Source organism: Brachionichthys hirsutus, chromosome 11, assembly GCF_040956055.1.
Source record: "Brachionichthys hirsutus isolate HB-005 chromosome 11, CSIRO-AGI_Bhir_v1, whole genome shotgun sequence".
In the NCBI taxonomy this organism is placed as follows: Eukaryota; Metazoa; Chordata; class Actinopteri; order Lophiiformes; family Brachionichthyidae; genus Brachionichthys; species Brachionichthys hirsutus.
The window spans coordinates 12208952-12228271 of record NC_090907.1 but is presented as its reverse complement, the minus strand read 5'-3'; the positions used below and the strand labels follow the sequence as shown (position 1 = coordinate 12228271).

Here is a 19320-nt window from a genome sequence, read left to right as displayed (position 1 = left end):
GGAATTGTTGCTCCTCCATGGGAAGTGCGTCCCGCCCACGTTTCCTCACACGCGCAACTCAACAAGCGCTCCTCCGTGATCAGAAGAACGCAGGAAATGGAGCAACGGTCTAAAATCCCTTTGGTTAAACAAGTTATATATGGTGTTGGAATAATCCTCATTTAAATTGATAAAATATATTTATTTATTTATTAAAATCTTTGACCGGATGTAGTAAAGTCTCATTTAAAATAATCACATGCAATACACATTTTAACCACCAGGGGGAAGCAGCTACTCAGGGTCACATTTTTCGGTAAACATTAGTGACCTTGTTCCCGGATAAAGTATTCTTGCTCTGGACAGCTGCGTTCAAGGCGGGTCGGTTTGTGAGTTGTTTGCCGCGGCGCTAACGGAACTCGGAACACGGGAGTGTGCGGTCTCACGAGTGTTGCTGCGGCCGCTAACTTTCTCACTGTTATCGCCCTGGAAGCTAACTTTGCTAGTGTTAACTTTAGCTAAGGGTCGCCGGGCACAGATGAGCCCCGGGCTCGGCGCCGTCGACGGGGCGGCCGAGCATCCGTAGCCGACTGGATGTCAGAGGACGTCATTGAGGTTTGGAAGACCTACGTCACCGAATCTAGTCACAAATGGCTAGTTTATTCAGCAGTAGCGCTAATGTCTGCCTCACTGCCTGCTTTAGTCATGTTGCTACTCCGTGCGGGGCACGTCGCCCTCCGTCACGCTTCGTGCGGGCTCAGCTGGAGCTCTTCATGCGGCTGGTTGGAACAGCGTTTGGAAAATCAGGGTGGAGCGAATCCGCGTCCAGCCAGTCTTCAGGTCCCTGCCATGTTTCTTTTTTTTTTTTTTTTTTTTTTTTGCACAGTTAATCTAATCCTTTTTGGGCGCATCAATTGATCTCAGCAGGAGAAATGTGGTTTGCACGCTTATTAATGAGTCTTTATTCAGGTCCAAGTCTTTGTATGCAGAGATCAAGGTTAAAAAGCAAGTACTTGATATTTAAATTAAAATTGTGTGTGACATAAATATAAAATGGGAATGAAGTTCATTAGCACACCTCGCGAAAGTCGGAACATCCCGATCCAAAATTTTAATTGTGAAGGTTAACTTTTGATAGACTGATCTTTTATTTTGAACTGCCCCAGGAAAGGAGCTCAGATGAGGTTGGCGGTTTGATTCCCGGCTCCGGCACATGTGTACACTGTCGTTGTGTCCTTGGGCAAGACACTTCACCCACATTGCCTGTGTGAATGTAGTGAGCGAGTGAATGTCGGTGGTTGGCAGCCTCGCTCCTGTCAGTCTGCCCCATGCAGGGCAGCTGTGGCTACAATAGTAGCTTCACCACCACCAAGTATGGAGTGAATGAATAACGCACAATGTAAAGCGCTTTATAAAATCGATGCATTATTATTATTAATTCAGTGCACATAGTATGGTCGTATGTCCAGATCTTCGGCCTTCAGTGCAAATAGAGAAATGCTGGTTGTCCCAGCTTCAACCGTTACGAACCACGGAAGAGACGCAAAGCATAATACCCGATGTTGTGAGACATTCCCTTTAATTATGTTTTTAGTAAGAATAAAGACTTGGGATGGGACTTGAGACGGTGCAGTGTCGTCTCCTAGTTATTTTGTGTCAATAGGAGAGCGGGAGGCCGTTTGTCTTTGAAGGTCAGATAGTCCTCCCTCACTCTGCAGGTTGGTTTATCTTGTGATCTGTGAGCTCAAACCGGCTCTTTGTTCTCTGCGTGGTTCTTCAGTGGATGTGGGGCTCTGCTCCAGATGTTCCGTTTCAGCGTCGTCGTTGATGAGGCCTTCGGTTGGACTCTGTCAGGGCGCTTTACCAAGGATTTACAGAATTACTAACCTTTGGCCAAGGTTTCAGATCATCATCATCATCATCATTGTTTTTAATAACAGCTAAGGTTGCATTCTTTTTGGCACCGTGACTCAAATGGTCCATTTTAGCAGCTTATACTTCAACGCCGCCATTATCGCTCCTCTCCCGTCCTTCCTGCTCGTCTTTCTCATTACATCGTAACGGAGGGCGATCACCCACCCAGAAACGGCAGCCGACTCGTTTCTTGCCGTATGTTTGATTGAAAATGGGCAACACTACAAGTTTGACCTTGCTGCTAATACGCGTCTGTGTATCCACTCCTGATGCCGCTGTTTTTGTGATGTGTTCTGTACTCGTGTGTGTTTTGTAACTTGGTCTGTTTTAGGGTGTACGCTACAGCATAGCGCTGGAGCTAGCATCTATTATTGCCCTTTCTGTTGCGTCACTTTTTTGAGGCTGGATAGTAACTGTTCACTCTGATGTCTTGTCAACGTTGGAAGAGGTTGAAGGTGCTCTGAAAAGCATCGTACACATGAGAGGTTTTCTACGGTGTTCTGGATCATCCTCGGTGCTTCGTCACTTGTTGATTACATCCTATTTAAAGGCAGGTGCTTGTTGAATACAACCAGAACATGTAAAAAGTGGGCTGCAGTCTGAAGCTATCTGAATTAGATTTTTGTTTTCTGCATATTTATTGTTCCTCACGTCAATATTTCACTGCTTCTTTTTTTTTGTTTTTTTTGTTTTTTTGCTGAGACAAATCTTCAGTCATTTCATTGTGGCATTATTCTGTCTAGGAATAAGATAATTTGTCAGTGAATTGACGAGAGCCGCTCCCGTTACCGCTGCCCACATGGCCCGTTTGCAACACGGGACTAATGTGGGTCGGCTCTAGTATGTTCATGGAGAAAGGAATTTACAAGAACAGACCTAGACGAGTCACTCGACAGATTGTGAAGTTGATCGGTAGATCTGAGAAGCGCGTTACGCCGTGATCATGTGTGCTTCTGTGGTTTTGGTTTTTCCTTTTTCATCGTTGACTGCTGAACCGCCGGCGCGGTACTCGTCTGGCCATTCTTGCTTCTTCATGCTGTCTTTCAGGCATACATAATACTGACTTGACGTCTTTCCTCTTTCCCCAGATGCAGCGTAAACCAGACCGGTGACTGATCTGCAGGCTCTCCCTTTCTGTTGTCCCTGGAGTCTGTCAGTTCGGGGGCACATTTCTGCGTTACCCCCCCCCCCCCCCTTCACCGAGTCTTCTTTCCTTGGGACAAAGCCTACTGCCTGCCATTGGAGTACGCGGTGCACACTCACCTGTGTGGCTAGATCGGCACAGCTCATCCCCTGATTGCGGGGAGCTGCACCAGATTCACCTTTTACCGAGCGATCTCTCCAAGCCCCGCCCATATTGTCTCGTCAACATGGTGCTGTCACAAAGGCAACGAGATGAGCTGTAAGTCGCTAACACACCGTTCTGCTGCTTGGATTGGCACACTGTGGTTCTGGTTTCATATTGGAGGAATGAGCATGGTTTGGTGCGTTTCTTACTGTACTTTGTAGGTTTAAAAAAACGTTTTAAATCAAGGAAGAAGGGGCTGCAGTTCTATTTGTAAACACCTGGTGTATTTAAGAGGGATCATGAACGTAAATGATCTGAATCTGTTATTTCTGCCTCAGAATGGCCTTTTGAGAGTTGACTATGTACCTGGTTTACTTTGTTGTTCAAGTATTTATTTCCTTTTATGACTGAAAGTTGCCCGGAAAAGTTCCACTTCATAATGCTCGCTATACACCATTTACAGTTTACAGTTTTTTTTATGAGGTATGGCTGATGAAAAACAGTTTTTTTTTGTTTCCTCCATGATCAGGAGACTTGTTCCTCCGGGCGGGTTGTAAAAGTAGATATGGATCACAAACTCTCTTCTACCCTGAAAGACCTGCAGGCAAATGGTTCTCTGCTCTCTGAGGTAGATGTGTGCTTTGCAAAGACGATCCCCAGAGCCTTCCCTGGGGGGGCTTTCAGGCTTTCATGAATTTCAAAATAACAGCAGAACATCTTCCTTTCTCTGTGATCGCTTCAGTGTGTGTAAACTGGCCACTCACAACATTCTAGGCTTAGCCCCCTCTTAAGGCTATTGTGAGTGTGACGGCAACCTTTTTTTTTTGCACAGGCAAATGTTGAATATAAAAAACATTCTTCCGAGCCTCTTCATTGATGCTTTGTGGACTGAACATGACGGAGTACGACTGCAGGGAGTCTATCAGCAACACAAACCAAACTGATGGATGATTGGGTTTAGCAACAGTCTGGGTATTCAAGACGTAGCTTTTTTCTTTTTCTGATTAGATCATTAGATAGCTGTCTTAAAACACTTAGTGCAAATAAGACTGTGGTAGACGTATCCTACTAGTCAAAAGGTAAACATTTGATCTTTCATGTTTTTTTCTGTGCTGCACGCGTGCGCTACGGAAGCCCGCGAGGATGAATATTATTTTTGCAAACTCGAGCTTGCAAAAATAACCATCGATTTTTCTTTTTAGCTGATAAATCGATTTCTTTTCCCCCATCCCTGATATCGATGTAATATTATAATAAATGAAGCCCAAAGTCGATATTAAATGAATATTTGTTGGAAAAGTAGTTTGAATAATGTGAGCAGAACTGGGTTTTCACAGATAAACGTCAGATTCACCCAAAACAAAACGATCGTAGCCGTCAAGACTCCGATAATACTGAGAGTCCTCCAAAGAGTAACGTCGACTGGGTTGAAAGGTTAGATCATTTATCAAGTCCGGTGAGTAACCAGCAGGGAACATGCCGTGGACATTACTCCACTCGGACTTGTAAGGATCTTCACCCCAATCGCAGCCGTTTCCTCCATGTAACTATTAAAAGGACGCAGAATAGTCAGGAAAGAGTTGTATAATAAATGGTAGGTAATAAATTACCAAAGGAACTCGGGGTTACCCTCGCTCACATTCTGTGATGGAGGATCTGAGCTATCCACATTAAATGGACTCTTTCCTGTGGAGGAGTTCCCATTTATTATTTAACCTGCGTTCTATCACCATGGCCTCATTATAGAGATATATTAGTCTTGAATTGATCTCTGCTACATCAAAGCTTCAGCTTCCCTCCAGTTCTTCTACTCTTTCTGAGACATGCTAGCCCCCCCCCAACCCAACCCAGCCCATTTTTCCTGTCAGAGCAGCTAATAACCTCCTGCTAACCTTGAGCTGCCTTCTGTTGTCATGAGAATTCAGATGGCCGGAGGGAGATGACGTTTGCGAGGCTTAACACTGACCAGGGGGGGTGAAGACTGGGCTGACAGATTGCACCCCCCCCCCCCCCCCACCCACCCACACACCTTTAATACTGGCACCTCAGCGTTGTCTGCCTGATGGCTCGTCTGGTTTTTCCTGGCATTGATGGTGGTTTTTACTGTGTAAATGCACTGGGCCTGGAATTTTGAGACTCTCATGAAGTGTTTGTATTTTTCAAGCCTGTTGTGGCATTGAACATCTGATGCATAAGGAGAAAATGTAAATGGTATATCTGTTATACTTGTATCTAGCTTCTGTACAATCCCTACACTTGAAAGGGATAACCTTGAACCCTGAATGTAAGACAGAATTCCCCTCAAGTCTTTTGGATCCTCAGTCCATTTATTTCGGGTCAGGTGAAAACCTTCAAGCAAAGAATAATGTAAAATGCACACAACTGTCATACACAATACACTGTAAAAATTTGGTAAGCGGGCCAATATTAAATACAAATTTGGCAAAATGGGTGTATATAAACCGTTTCCACTTTCATAACAATGAATTGACTTCAATACAACGGGTAACATAAGTAATATTTCAACAACTTTTTAGTTCTAAATTAACAATATGAATTACATTTTTAAGGATATTTAACTATACAGTAGGGCTGTAGCGATACACTAATCTCGCGATACGATACACGATATTCGGCATACGATACAATTCGATACACTTGCATCATTTTCTGAAAGATTTTAAGGGCACAAAGTGATTTTGGTGACATCTTGTGAGTGCTCAATCCATTGACTTGGATTGAATTAATTGAACTGAAAGCATCAATTAAACAATACAGTTTTTGCATGCTTATTTTTTTTTTTGCAGCGTATAAACCCACATTGTGTTCTGCACAGCCACGTCAAATCAGGAGGGAATGGACCTCTCGGTAGTAAAAATTAACAGTTAACACAACTTATCATTAATACACACACATGAACATACAGCCAGCGCAGTCCCACTTGTGAATGTTATAAGAGAATGTAGTTTTCCTTCAAACATTCTTTAAATTAGCATTTTTCTTAAGCAAATTGTGTCTGTTTCTATGCTGAAATAGCCACGGTGTTCCGTCCATCAAACCAGTGCACACACCTTTCTTCTTTGCCCTCTGGAACGTCTGGTGTATTCCTGGATATACTTGTCTTTGCAAGCATATGCATGAAGAGATGGACCGGAATAGAGAAGGGGTTCAGATCCTGATTATCGGTCTGTCTATCTCTGTGCGTAAAGGATGCAGGTGATGGGATGTGCTCACATCTACACTGTGGGGATCCATCCCTTTCCATTATTGCCCACAGCAACAAGAGCTCATTAAAAGAGCCAGACAGACGTGCTCATGATTTGTGTCAAATTGGCTGAGCGGCCGAGCAGACGGCTGTCTCTGTGTATTGTTATAGGTAGCTGTAAATTTCAGACTGCATTTATGCATGCCGAGCCTTTTTTTTTGTTTCATAGCTAGAAGTGTGATAACATAAAATTGTCTTTGTGTGACACATTTTGTTGAATAATGCTAATTCCTGTCTCGCAGCAGTGAATCTCCCTCCGTTCCTCGCGGTGCGGAACTTAAGCTATCTTGGCTGTGAATCAGGAAAAACTAATTATGGTTTCTCATTGTTTCAGAAATCGAGCGATAGCCGATTACCTACGTTCGAATGGATATGAAGAGGCATATTCCACTTTCAAGAAGGAGGCGGAGTTGGCTCATGTGAGTAGACCCATGCATGTGCCCTGCCAATCAGATTCATTTATACACACAATCTGCCTTGATTTTCACTTAATTTGTCATTTTAGTGAACATTTTCATGGATGTGACCGGGAACACTTGCACCCAATTATGGGCTCTGAGCTACATGCTCCATTAATAAATGCTCCATTTATTTATTTTAAAGTCTGTTGACGCATTACAGCTTCTGTGTAGGGCCGCACGATATTAGTGGAAATTAGGGCGATATAGGTGTCCAGTATTGCGATATTTTTTTCCCTTTCACCTAAAAACAAAATCTGCATGAACCATAGGAAAAATATCTATAAACGTACCAATTAACAAATGCGCAATTACAAATATTGCATTTATTTTTATTATTATACATTACACTTGTATTTTTCCAGTAAATCAGTCATTTTGAAGCGAGTGTTGGCGTTCACATGGTATACCGGTGTTCCACATTAATAAGAGGCAATATGACATGACAGTAATCTTAAAGTCATATTTCACTGTCCTACCCAGTTAAGCAATCATTGCTGCTGCATACTTGGAGTCTCTGGGGTTAATAAAAATGTGCTCTTCTCTGCACCCCTGGAAGATCATCACTTGATGAAGTTCCTTCCTATTTTTTAGGAGCTGCGGCGCTCGTGTTGACTCGTGCTGTTGCTTGTCGTATTATTTCTGATTTATGTCCTTTACTTTTGAGACTTTCCCTCCCTCCTGTAGCACATCTTTTTTTTCTGAGTCACTCTTGCAGCCATTTCTTTGTGGTAGCTCTGTGGAAGCGGACTGAATAATAAATGAATGGTGTGGAGGGTTCTGTGCACCTTGTTGGTCACATGCAGATGGAGGAAGCATCGTTCCAACTCGTCTTGTCCCAAAGCTACATTGTCAGTTTGAGTGCAAAGTCGTTTTCTTCGTGTCAAATGTGGTATTAAATTTTAGCTCTTTATTTTTTACCTTGAACTCTCTTTGCAACTATTTAATATCAATTGAAGGTTAGTATAGGTTTTGGTAATAATGGCTTATTCACGCACCAACAGGAAGCCGTTGGAGCAGTCACACAGGCTGGGGCACGAGGCACTGGGAGGTGTGTTTGTGTTGGTGTAATGAGCAGAGTGTCTGGGCAGATGGCAGATTAGATGATGGCAGGCTCGTTCCTCCGGCGTTCCCTGCTCGCCCCTCTCTTTGCTTTCTCCTCTTCATCGCAGTGCCTCGGTGCACATCTTGTCTTTTATTGCACCCCATTATGTTTTGAGGAATTGCCTCGTCTTATTGAGGGCTGCTAAATATTTTTACACGTGGCTAATTTTGTTTCCAGGCTAGGCTGAGGAGCAAGGTGTGAAATTAGAGCATCACGCTCATTTCCTACCTCACTGGCACGGCAGCTGTCCGATGCTGTGGCGGCTAGTCATGGCTGCAGGGCATTGTTTTACATGCAGGACTGCCACATTTGTCGTCGACTCTTTAACATAATACCAGCTAAATATTTATTTTCTTTTATATAACGAAAGGAAAGGTATTTGTCAGCATTTCAGTGTTCTTTTATTTTTGGACATTCGTTGTTTGAGGCCGTTAAAGTTGGCTGTGTTGGGTCTTTATTTAGATCGGACTAAATGATGTAAATGACCATAAATTGGATTAAATCAGGTGTGGGGCAGCTGTGGCTGAAGGAGCTTGACTGGTTGTCCGGTTATGATACGGCTGATTGTCCAATCGCCATCCTCTGTAGTCTACTTGCTGAAATATTGAACAAGATACTGAACCCCGATTTGCTCCTCGGTAGCATAAGGGCTCCCCCCTGCTGCCACTCGTCTATGGGTCAGAGGCAAAATAGGACTTTCTCCACGGCAACGGTACAATTAGACCATATCTTCAGAAGTAGTGGCTCCGGTGTGCCAGGACTGCCACGAATGAACTTCCAGCACCGGGGGTGTGGCTGTAGACTGCCTGAGCCTTTCTTGTCTGCGGGAGATTAGCTTGTGTGAGACGGATTAGGACTAGAAGTGTGCGTCTTTGTCTGTAGTGTATGTGTGTATTTGACAGCAGGTTGCCTGTGGCCTGTGAGGGGCGTGTCAATAATTCCTTGTTCTTCCTTACTGTAGCCAAAGCCCCCAGCTGGCCACCCTCCCACCGGCCTCCCTGGTTATGCTGAGCCCTTGACTTTGATATCCCTTTCTTTCTATAGAATGAAGAATTGGATAAGAAGTATGCTGGCCTTTTGGAAAAGAAATGGACCTCAGTCATTAGATTACAAAAGAAGGTTTGTCGCCCCCCCCCCCCCTGCTTGTGAATACTGTATTATTGTAGTACATAAGTGCTGAATTCACTGGAACTGGAAGGTGTTCTACAAAGATACAAAATGCATTTGTTCCATTTTAATATACTGTATATATTTTATTTTCCAAACACAAAATGGAAAGATAAGACGATAGATTTCATCTCTGTAAAATGTTAACATGCACTATGAACGCGCTGCAGGTGATGGAACTTGAATCCAAACTGAACGAAGCTAAGGAGGAAATCACCCTCGGGGGGCCCGTCAGTCTGAAGCGTGACCCCAAAGAGTGGATCCCGCGCCCCCCAGAAAGGTACATGCTGAGCGGCCACCGCAGTCCCGTCACCCGTGTCATCTTTCACCCCGTCTTCAGTGTCATGGTGTCGGCTTCTGAGGATGCTACGATAAAGGTCAGTGCTTCACGGTGTGGGAGAGGTGGCTTGAATAGGTGTGTTGTACCGCGTGATGTTAGCACAACATGTCCCAACGTTTTCTAGGTTGTTATATTCTAGTAAATAACAATAAATTCTTAAACCAAACTCGCTCCCTACTGTTGCTAATTGCTGCGTACCAGTGCTAGCTAGCTACTGCTACTGCTAGAGCTACTAACTGCCAGCATGAATGAATTAACGGCACTACTTCTGAACTGTACCCTTGGAGTTTGCCTGTTCCTTCTGACTTCCTCCTGAAGTTGAAGAGCGATCCATAACCAGCGCATGTTTAGACGCACAGTTTCTTACAGCCAACTTTTTTTTAGGGACTTATTCAATAATTAATGTTATTCCACAAGTCCACTCGCGCTTGAATGTAGCACTCGCTCGCAGAATGACTAATGTGTATTTTTTATTTTATGAGTAGCGTATATTTCCAGCTCACACATTGTTTAAACAACTATTAAGATAACACACCTCTATAGAGGTGTAACTCATTGAATGGGGGGGGGGGGTGTAACTATTGCTGTGACCCCCCCTAAGGCAATATTTCAATATGCTGACATTTACGAGATCTCTTTTTGAAACGGAATGCTGTTTGCTGTTTTCCTTTGTTCAAGTTGAGTTTCCTTCCAACCAATAAATCAGAATACCGACTGTATGAGGTGATGATGATGATGATGAATATATTTATTAGATAGAATGTTAGAGTACAAGTTCTTCTTTGCTCGCCCGCCCCCCCCCCCCCCCCGTTGCACTAACAGGATTCAGGTTTAAAACGAGTGGCTTGCTTTAATTTAATTGTCGCAGGTCTGCCAGCAGCTCTCGCTCCTCTCTTCCTCCCCCTTCCGTGTGCGACGACTCGCGCCCTTTCCAGACACGCCCTGGATCTCCTTTGCTCGCTCCGCCTGTCTCTGTTGTTCGAGCATCCCTAGATCCTCCGCATAAACCACAGGGCTGAGCGTCCCGCTCCCTCGTCTTGCTGCACAGTGCCAATACTCCGATGAGCTGTTTGCTGTTTGCTCAGCATATTTTACTCATGAGATAACAGACAGTGTGTACATCTCCTCTGAAGGGATTCCTCCCCCCCTTTAGCAGGTCCACTAGTGTCTGCCGTCATGGCCCCGCTGCCCTTCATCCTCCCTCATGAGCCCAGTTCAGGGCTCGGGAGGAAACCTGGGTTCTCGTCCTGCTTTGCTGTCTGCCTGATTTCTGTGGCCGAGCCTCACTCTGTCCGTGTCGTCCTTGTTTTTCCTGAAACGGCTCTGTTCCGTTTCTGACTGAGCAGTATGCGTTCCTCGGTCACTGATGACGATCAAGCTGTCCTTGCGTTCGTATTTCCACGGCGTGTACACCGTCTTCGTTCAGCTTAGAAACATAACGTTACATAAATCTATAGTTTGTGTTATTATTATTGAACGAATGGAAAATACTTGTTTTTTGCTTTGATGGATTGTGTGCTTTCGCTACTATGCTAAATGCTATCAAGCCATGCGTCTTCAAACACACTAACTGGAATGATCTTTTCCAAGACATATACCCCCCCCCCCCCCCCCCCCGTGGCCATCTGCCCTGCCCGGTGTGTCCTATGGGAGGAGGAGGGGGGGGGGGGTGTCTCCCGTCACCGTCCGCCTAAAATCCTCCTCCTCCGAGAAGCGGGGAGGCTTCGTCCTTCTGTGATGGTCATCACAGATTCCTTATTTCAACAGAGAGGCTGTGGTGTCAGTAAAAAGCTGCTGAGACAAATGCCATTAATTAGATTATTTCTAATCATTTAGCCATCAACACCTTATTATTGTGCTGTAATATTACATCTCTGAGCATATTGCACAACTGCTTCCCAGTGATGCATGTTGCCTCTACCTCTGTTTGAAGTTTATATGCCCTTTTTGCTGTTGCACTGCATTGATCAAAATGAAAAGGCACACAGTGTTTCATCAATTCTCAAAAACAATTCTCAGTTCCTGAAAATATCGTTGCGTTGTTTTTGTTTCACTCCCGCCCCAGTTAAAACAAAACAAAATGCAAAAAACATCAGTTGGTATCAAAGTTTAAAAATGCTGATGTTGACCATTTTATTCGTCTGCGGATGAGAGAGCGGTAACGTGATGGGTGTGGCCATAGTATGATGTGATACAGGTGGTTTAATAAAATGAGTACGTATGTAATGAAGTTTTAAATACTTTTACTTGACGCTGCACGTAATTATAATACAATTTTGAATTTTTATAGCACACATTGACACAATGTTGTCATGAAGTCACTGTGAAAGATGTAATGGGGCATTTTGTGTCGGCTGGCTGGGTGCAAACCGGACTGACGGGTGAGTCTGACGACGCCCCGCCGAAGAGGAGGCGCTCCATCTTCCTCTGAGGTTGTAGGAATTGTTCAGAAGTGACACCGAGAATGAAGAATTCGATGCATTCAGTGATGTCATATGAGATCGAGTTTGGTCAACTTGCTTCCCGGTTACTTGCTTGTTGGAATCGCAAGCTTGTTATGCTAATTCTGCCTATTCAGCCTCGCAGGTGTCTTCTTCACGATAGGCTGCGTGTGTGTGTTTCTGTAATGTGGATGGAATGCCTTTGTTCCCTTCCAGGTGTGGGACTATGAGACCGGAGACTTTGAGCGCACACTGAAGGGTCACACCGACTCGGTGCAGGACATCTCTTTTGACCAGACTGGCAAGCTGCTCGCATCCTGTTCTGCAGACATGACGATCAAGCTGTGGGACTTCCAAGGCTTCGAATGCATCAGGACGATGCACGGTAAGACTATAAAACATTTCAAAGGTGTCTTGTACATCCAGCTGTACATCTTGTTAACCATTTTGTGTGAAATGTGTTGTTTTTTTACACAACCAATGCTCATTTGCTCACTATTTGGCAAGCAGATGCATGCAGCGGTATGGCTTTGTTCCAGATGAGTGTGAGACGATCTCCTGGCACTCTGCCTCAACCAGAAAATCTGAGTTCTCTCAGCATTTAATCGAGACGCACCATCAGAAACCATCAATTGAGAAGAGCCCATGTTCCGTCTTTGTTCCACACCATTTCCTGTCCATCCATTTTAATTCACGACTCGTTTATCTACTCGACCTTTCCTTTTCATCCACTCCTCCTTGTGCTCGAAAAAAATATGGAAATCCAACCGGGGAAGTGGATTAGTGATTTGGCCAGCATTTCAATGATCCACTTCAGCAACAGCTATTTCCTGTGTTGCTGCCACCCGTTATTATATTCTGATGACATGTGTGTAAAGACACACGCACACAGCTAAGCTGGCATTTTAGAGGATGCTTGCGCTCATCTGTTTAGCAGCTTAAATATGACCCAGCATGTAGGCAATTAGGCGTCTCTTATTCTCTGTGGAACAAAGTAAACCTGTCATTTAATTGGCTAATTACAGCCAAGCCCACGGTTGCTGCTGCTGCTGCAGCGTTGCAGGAATCTCTGGAAACTGGATCTGACTTGGACTCTTGTTTGATCTCTTTAAAGGATAAGAGGAAGGGATCGTTTGTGATCGACTGATGATGATGATGAATATATTTATTAGATAGAATGTTAGGGTACAAGTAGTCAAACTGTAGCATGTATTACAGTACAAATACAGTCAAACATCCTGTCTAAGAGGAGCATTTCTAAAAAGCCCTTGCGGTCTTGTTTCCGTTGAAAGTCCTTCGTACATAAATCATCGACATTTAACAATACCAATAAAATAAAGATAAATTACTCCACAGATGCAAAATAACAATAAAATAAAAAGACACGTAATATGTACAACGTAGGTGGACAAAAAAAAAGGGGGGGGGGGGAGGGGGGGGGGGGCATTGATCCGGAGAGAGTCGCGATGACTATTGTATTCTGATGAGGCCAAATGATTAGACACTTTGACTACAGCTTTAAATGGTTGTTGTGGAGATTTCTTATTCCTGTCTTTTGTCTTCCAGGACATGACCACAATGTTTCTTCTGTAGCCATCATGCCCAACGGGGATCACATTGTCTCAGCCTCAAGGGACAAGACCATAAAATTGTGGGAGGTGGCAACTGGGTAAGAAGCCTCCATTAATGCCACGATGGTTTCCAGCCCGTCGTTTCGTTGGATCCACTCTAACAAGGCGCCATTCCTCTCCTCTGCGCTCCAGCTACTGTGTGAAGACCTTCGCCGGCCACAGGGAGTGGGTCCGTATGGTGCGGCCCAACCAGGACGGCACTCTGATTGCCAGCTGCTCCAACGACCAAACGGTGCGCGTGTGGGTCGTCACGTCCAAAGAGTGCAAGGCGGAGCTGCGGGAGCATGAACATGTGGTGGAGTGCATCTCCTGGGCCCCCGAGAGCGCGTACTCCACCGTCTTAGAAGCTACGGCCTCTGAGGTAAGCGCTGCCAAGCTCGAGAGCAGACCTGGGCATGGTGCGGCCCCAGGGCCGCATACGGCACTTTGGTTGACTCTGACCGGCCCCGTGCAAGGACAATTGGAAATTACAAAATAAACACATTTTCTAATGTGACCTCATGCATGGACTAAAACTGCATTCAGTGGCAGTTCAGTATGAAGTATCTGTGATGTCTTTAGGATGCTGAGAACCTTCACACAACTTTCCAACAGTAGATTAAACTCAAAATGTGTTTTAGAGCGAATGTGACTGAAAATGTTCACCAATATGAGTCACAAATGGGGAAACGTTCATTTATTTTACGATTGTTTTGAGAAATGTCATTGTTTTTAATAAAGAAATACAATTAATATCATGCAGAATTGACTTCAGCCTTTTGACCCGGCCCTCCAGAATATTTCCTGTTTCTCATGTGGCCCCATGGAAACAATAATTGCCCCCCCCCCCCCCCGCTCTAGAGGCTTCAGGGGCAACTTCAGCTGCATCTTTTATTAAGCATTTACTCTTGATATTTATGTCTTGTCCAGTGTTGTTAATTATGAAAGCAGCGCGTGGCCCAGGAGCCACACCAGTTAGGGAAAGCCCAAACCAAGGTTGACTTGGAAGTTGGGGAACCTGCAGAGGGGACATTGGTTGTGATGTAAAGCCCATCATCAAAAGAAACGAGGAGCTGATCAAGGCTGAGAAAAAAGCAGAAATAACTCTGGAATCTACACAGCGTGTTGTACTACAGTATTTGCTCACCACTACTCTATATAATAATGTATAAGAATATTTCTTATACTTTACCTTTCACCAGCCCAAGAAAAGTGGCAAGTCGGGCCCTTTCTTGCTGTCTGGCTCCAGAGACAAAACCATCAAGATGTGGGATGTTAGCATCGGCGTGTGCCTTATGACATTAGTGAGTATCTTATTATTATTAATGATCTAAATTGATTTGTTGTATGCGTCGTGTCTTATTTGCGCCCTTTTCCGGCCTGAGCTTTGGTTTCGCTGCACTGGTTTACAACTGGAGGCTTTAGCAGTGTCTGTTTCACAGGTCGGCCATGACAACTGGGTGCGCGGGATCCTCTTCCATCCTGGGGGCAAGTTTATCGTGAGCTCTGCTGATGACAAGACCTTAAGGATCTGGGACTACAAGAACAAGCGCTGCATGAAGACCCTGTGTGCCCACGAACACTTTGTTACCTCTCTTGGTAAGCCCCGCCCCAGCTTGTGTTGTGATCTGATGTGCACCTGGAGCCTCTTCATGACGACCGAAATATCTGCTTTAGCCAAAGTAAAATATTTTGTTTCAAATTCCAATTTTCGTTGACCCGAAGTGAGTTGAGCCTCCTGAGTGTTTCTGGCACTGGGGGGGGGGGGGGGGGTTCTAAAAGGAAGACCAAGCGCTTGAGGACCCCCTCCCCCCTCCTCGTCTGCAGCTTTTTAAGCGGATCAAGGAAGGGCTCGGGAACTCTCTGGAGGGGCTCTTCAGACAACTTTTCCCTGACGAGCTGTTTGAAACCCGGCTTCAGCCAGAGAGGATAATGCTGCAAGCTATTGATGGGATGAATTCTGGAAAATAAATTATCACAAATAGGTGGCCTATTTTCTGAAAACAATGTTTGCAGTCGGGTGTTTAAGAGTCCCATTGTCCGAGACCGCCGTGTCATTTTCACGATGCGTGTAGAATTCCTAGTTTGGCAATATCTTAAATCCATGTAATTATTTTGACTCCCCCAGGGAATCCACTGATCCTTCAAAATATGACATTTTATTTTTGATATTGAAAAACTAGAATTATTTTGGATGACATTATATTTTATAGACAGAATTTGTGCATAAATATTATGTGATGTTTCTATATTTAATTTTTCAGCTGATATCCTGTAACCCTAAACCTTCCAGTAGTGTTGTATTTGTTTGTGTTAAGTGCTCAACCATGTATCTAATTAAAAACAAAAGTAAGTCTAGATGAGAACTAGAGGAGTGGCTGGCTGAAACCTGCATCGTAAAATACTTCAAGTTGGGGCAGTGAGCTGAAAGGCACTATTTCACAAACCGGACGCAGAAAAGCTTCAGCGTTGTTAGCGGAGGTGCTATTAGCTGCCGATGCGTCTGCCCCCAAGGTCATACAACACCTAAATGTAACCTTCACACACACGAAGATTCAACTATTACGAACATAAACAGGAAGTGAGAACGTGATCTAGTGTCGTATATAACTATATATATACATAAACTACATATTTCACTGTAATTTGGTCCATTTTTAATAGAGAAGGAAACATGATTCCTGAGTGAAGCAGTTACCAAACTTGGAGTTAGTGAACAGTCTTTTGAGATGAATTGATTATTCAACACATGATTGATACGTACCAAAGAAGAAGAAGCTGTGACCGCTGTGTGCTTTCCTGCAAATGTCGCATTCCCACGTTGCCTTTAGACCAAAGCAACTTTTTACATTTGTTTTCTCTGGGGTGAACTGATTTTGGAAAACCTTCGATATTGTTCTGTTTGCAATCAATTCTATTGCCCCATTACAGCGACGTGTAATCAGTCCTTTATCGCCGCCTTCTGACCAAAGCAGGCTTTGGGCAGCGCGGTTTGTTCAATCCCGACGAATTGATTTGAACGGAATTTGATTCGACTCCGATACTGACTTGTTTTCGTCACTTTTTGTCCCGGCGAGATTCGCTCCACTGATCTTTGCTTTCTCCCACAGATTTTCACAAGGCTGCCCCCTACGTGGTGACCGGGAGTGTAGATCAAACAGTAAAAGTGTGGGAGTGTCGCTGAGTTCCACCGTGGAGAATCGGACCACCAGCCCAAATATCAAGGCACACCTTCGGACCCCCCCCCTAGCTGCACTTACCCCCACGGTTATTTACCCATTGCTCTCTCTCTGGTTCAACAACTATTGTCTCTTTATGTAAATTATTCCTGGATGTAGATCGAGCTATTAAATGTTACACGCAAAAAAGTATTCTTGCATGGTAATCCAACATTGTATACTGTAAATTGAAATGCTGTCCAGAAGTACCATAGATTTACTGGGGAGGGGGGGGGCTGGGTCATCTGTCACAGCCTCACCGACCCCCCAAAGGCAGATGCTTTTGACTGGGTTTAAAATGTAGGGCACTAAAACTGATAATTTAAGAAATGACAGTGTCTTTGTGTGTAAGATTTCTTTTGTCTATTTTTTTATTTAGGATTTCGTTCCTCTCTCTCTCTCTCTCTCTCTCTCCCCTTCACTGTCGTAGTCTGTCGGTGCCTAGCTTGTTGAAACTTTCGAGTGATAAAGCAAGAAAAGCTTCTGATGTGATAAAAATCTGAGCATCTGGGGCTTTGTTTGTGGAATCTGTAGCTTTATAGCGTCACTTCTCGTGTGTGTGTGTGTGTGTGTGTGCGTGCGCGCGCGCGCATACAATTTCTGTTCATGTGGAACTAGGTAATATTTTAATGACTGTATATATGAATTTCTAAAATGTTGTCCTTGGACCTCGGGGGCAATAGCTTTGTACTCCTATCGTAATGGCGCACACACACATTTGTGACGAAGACTTGGGGTGTGTCATTATAGGAGAGCGTTTCCTGTGTCCATGCATTATGGGTATTTGAGTTCCCTCAGTAAGTCGTTGCAGGATTTGATGCACAATTGGGATTATAAAGTCAGAAGACGCTCATTTGTTTGAAGGGGCACCTCTAAAATTAATGAACATTGTCTTAAAGGCATGAAGAGTCAGAGTGAGCCCCCCCCCCGGGGTTTGTCTGGGATGTGCAAAAAAAAAACGAACTTATTTCTGAGGTGACACAGGTGTCCCTCTGAATCAAAGGTTTTTGACAATAGAATCAGTTTTCCGTGAAAATATGGAACGTAAATTGAACTTAGGAGATTTGTCAATTTTATATTATCGCACTAAAGAATGAACGGAACGGGAATTGAGCATTGGTGAGGAAATGCTAGCAGCAGACGTGCTAAGTGATCCGTTGGGCTGCTCCTGGATCAAAGCCTGGGGCAGCCCGACTGAACGCAAACAGCCGAGTGGCGTTCCTCACACCGTAAATACTTTAGAGTGGCGTTCCTCGTACCTTAAATACTGTAGAGCGGCGTTCCTCGTACCTTAAATACTGTGGCTGAACATTCCGTTCCCCTCGGAGGACGACCCCAATGACGAGGCGATCGATTTAGTCTTGCACATCCCTGTTTTCACTAACCCTCTGGTCATCGATTGATGATCAAAGACTACATTTAATGATGATAAATGCTCAAATCTATCATTTCTGATAAGCCTTTTCATTCCAATGCAGTTCTTGGCTAATAAAGAATTCCACTGATTAACTGATCGTTGCTGCTTTGTCATGTTTTTTGTGTGCGCCGGATGTGGGCTTCAGCGGCGTCTCATGCTGGGGGGGGGGCGGTTGTGGCCTGTGGATGGAGCAGTCAGAACAACACGCTAGGCGAGGCCACTCGAAGCTTCTTGGCGCCCTACTATGAGAGTCTACAGTCGCCCGCGTGAAGAAGGAGCTCAGAGTGTTCCTGTCATCCACCTTCGGCAAAATCACCTCGATTGCAATCTTGCCGAGAGCGAAAGAAGAATATCGACACAAACGAAGCTGGATTGTTTGCTGGGATTGGCGCTCTACCCTAAACACCTAATTAACTGACGTTGCTGTTGGGGAATATACACTTACCGTTTCCCCAACTTGGGAGTTTAGCACATTTGTCTCGATGGGATGCAAGTAATATTGTGTTTAAATAAAAGCAGCGTACGAAAAAAGAGTTTTCTTGATCTATTTGAGAAGAAGCAAGCCAATCGTCCGGCCTTTGTTTCTATAAAGTAGAGCCATGACTGCTGAATCTGGCTGACCTGCTGTTGGACCTGCCAGCCAGCCTAACTTTAACCCACCGTGTACTGGCCGCAGTTCTCATCAGTACTATTCTCATCTTCCTGCAGCGACTGGGTGAGTTCAGGCAGCGCTGGTCGCTGGTTGTAGGAAGGTTTTAATGCTTTTTCTGTAAAAGGCTTTGGAATTGTGGCAGACTGGGACGACTGTCTTTGTTTTTCTACAAATGGGTTCCTCTGTTCTAGGCAGTACAATGGGGGGGGGGGGGCAATGCGTTAAATGTTGCAGCTGAAGTCAAAAGTCGACATCTGTCAGAACTGACTATTATTCTATCGTAACAAATCAATCGTTGGCCGCATTCAGGGGGGCAGAAACAGAGATAGTCATCGCGACTCTCTCCGGATCAATCCCCCCCCCCTTTTGGTCCACCTACGTTGTACATATTATGTGTCTTTTTAATTTATTGTTATTTTGCATCTGTGGAGTAATTTATTTTATTGGTATTGTTAAATGTCGATGA

General features: G+C 44.4%; 1 protein-coding gene across 1 annotated transcript; it reads left to right on the top strand.

Moving 5' to 3' along the window:
- The first annotated feature begins 3215 nt into the window (after nucleotides 1-3215).
- pafah1b1a (platelet-activating factor acetylhydrolase 1b, regulatory subunit 1a) lies at nucleotides 3216-18299 on the top strand. The gene is made up of 10 exons (XM_068745220.1): nucleotides 3216-3295; nucleotides 6781-6865; nucleotides 9054-9128; nucleotides 9347-9553; nucleotides 12174-12342; nucleotides 13524-13626; nucleotides 13721-13949; nucleotides 14770-14871; nucleotides 15010-15166; nucleotides 16678-18299. The coding sequence occupies exons 1-10, from the start codon at nucleotides 3264-3266 to the stop codon at nucleotides 16749-16751; spliced, it is 1233 nt and encodes a 410-aa protein (XP_068601321.1). The 5' UTR covers nucleotides 3216-3263; the 3' UTR covers nucleotides 16752-18299.
- The last annotated feature ends 1021 nt before the right edge of the window (nucleotides 18300-19320 follow it).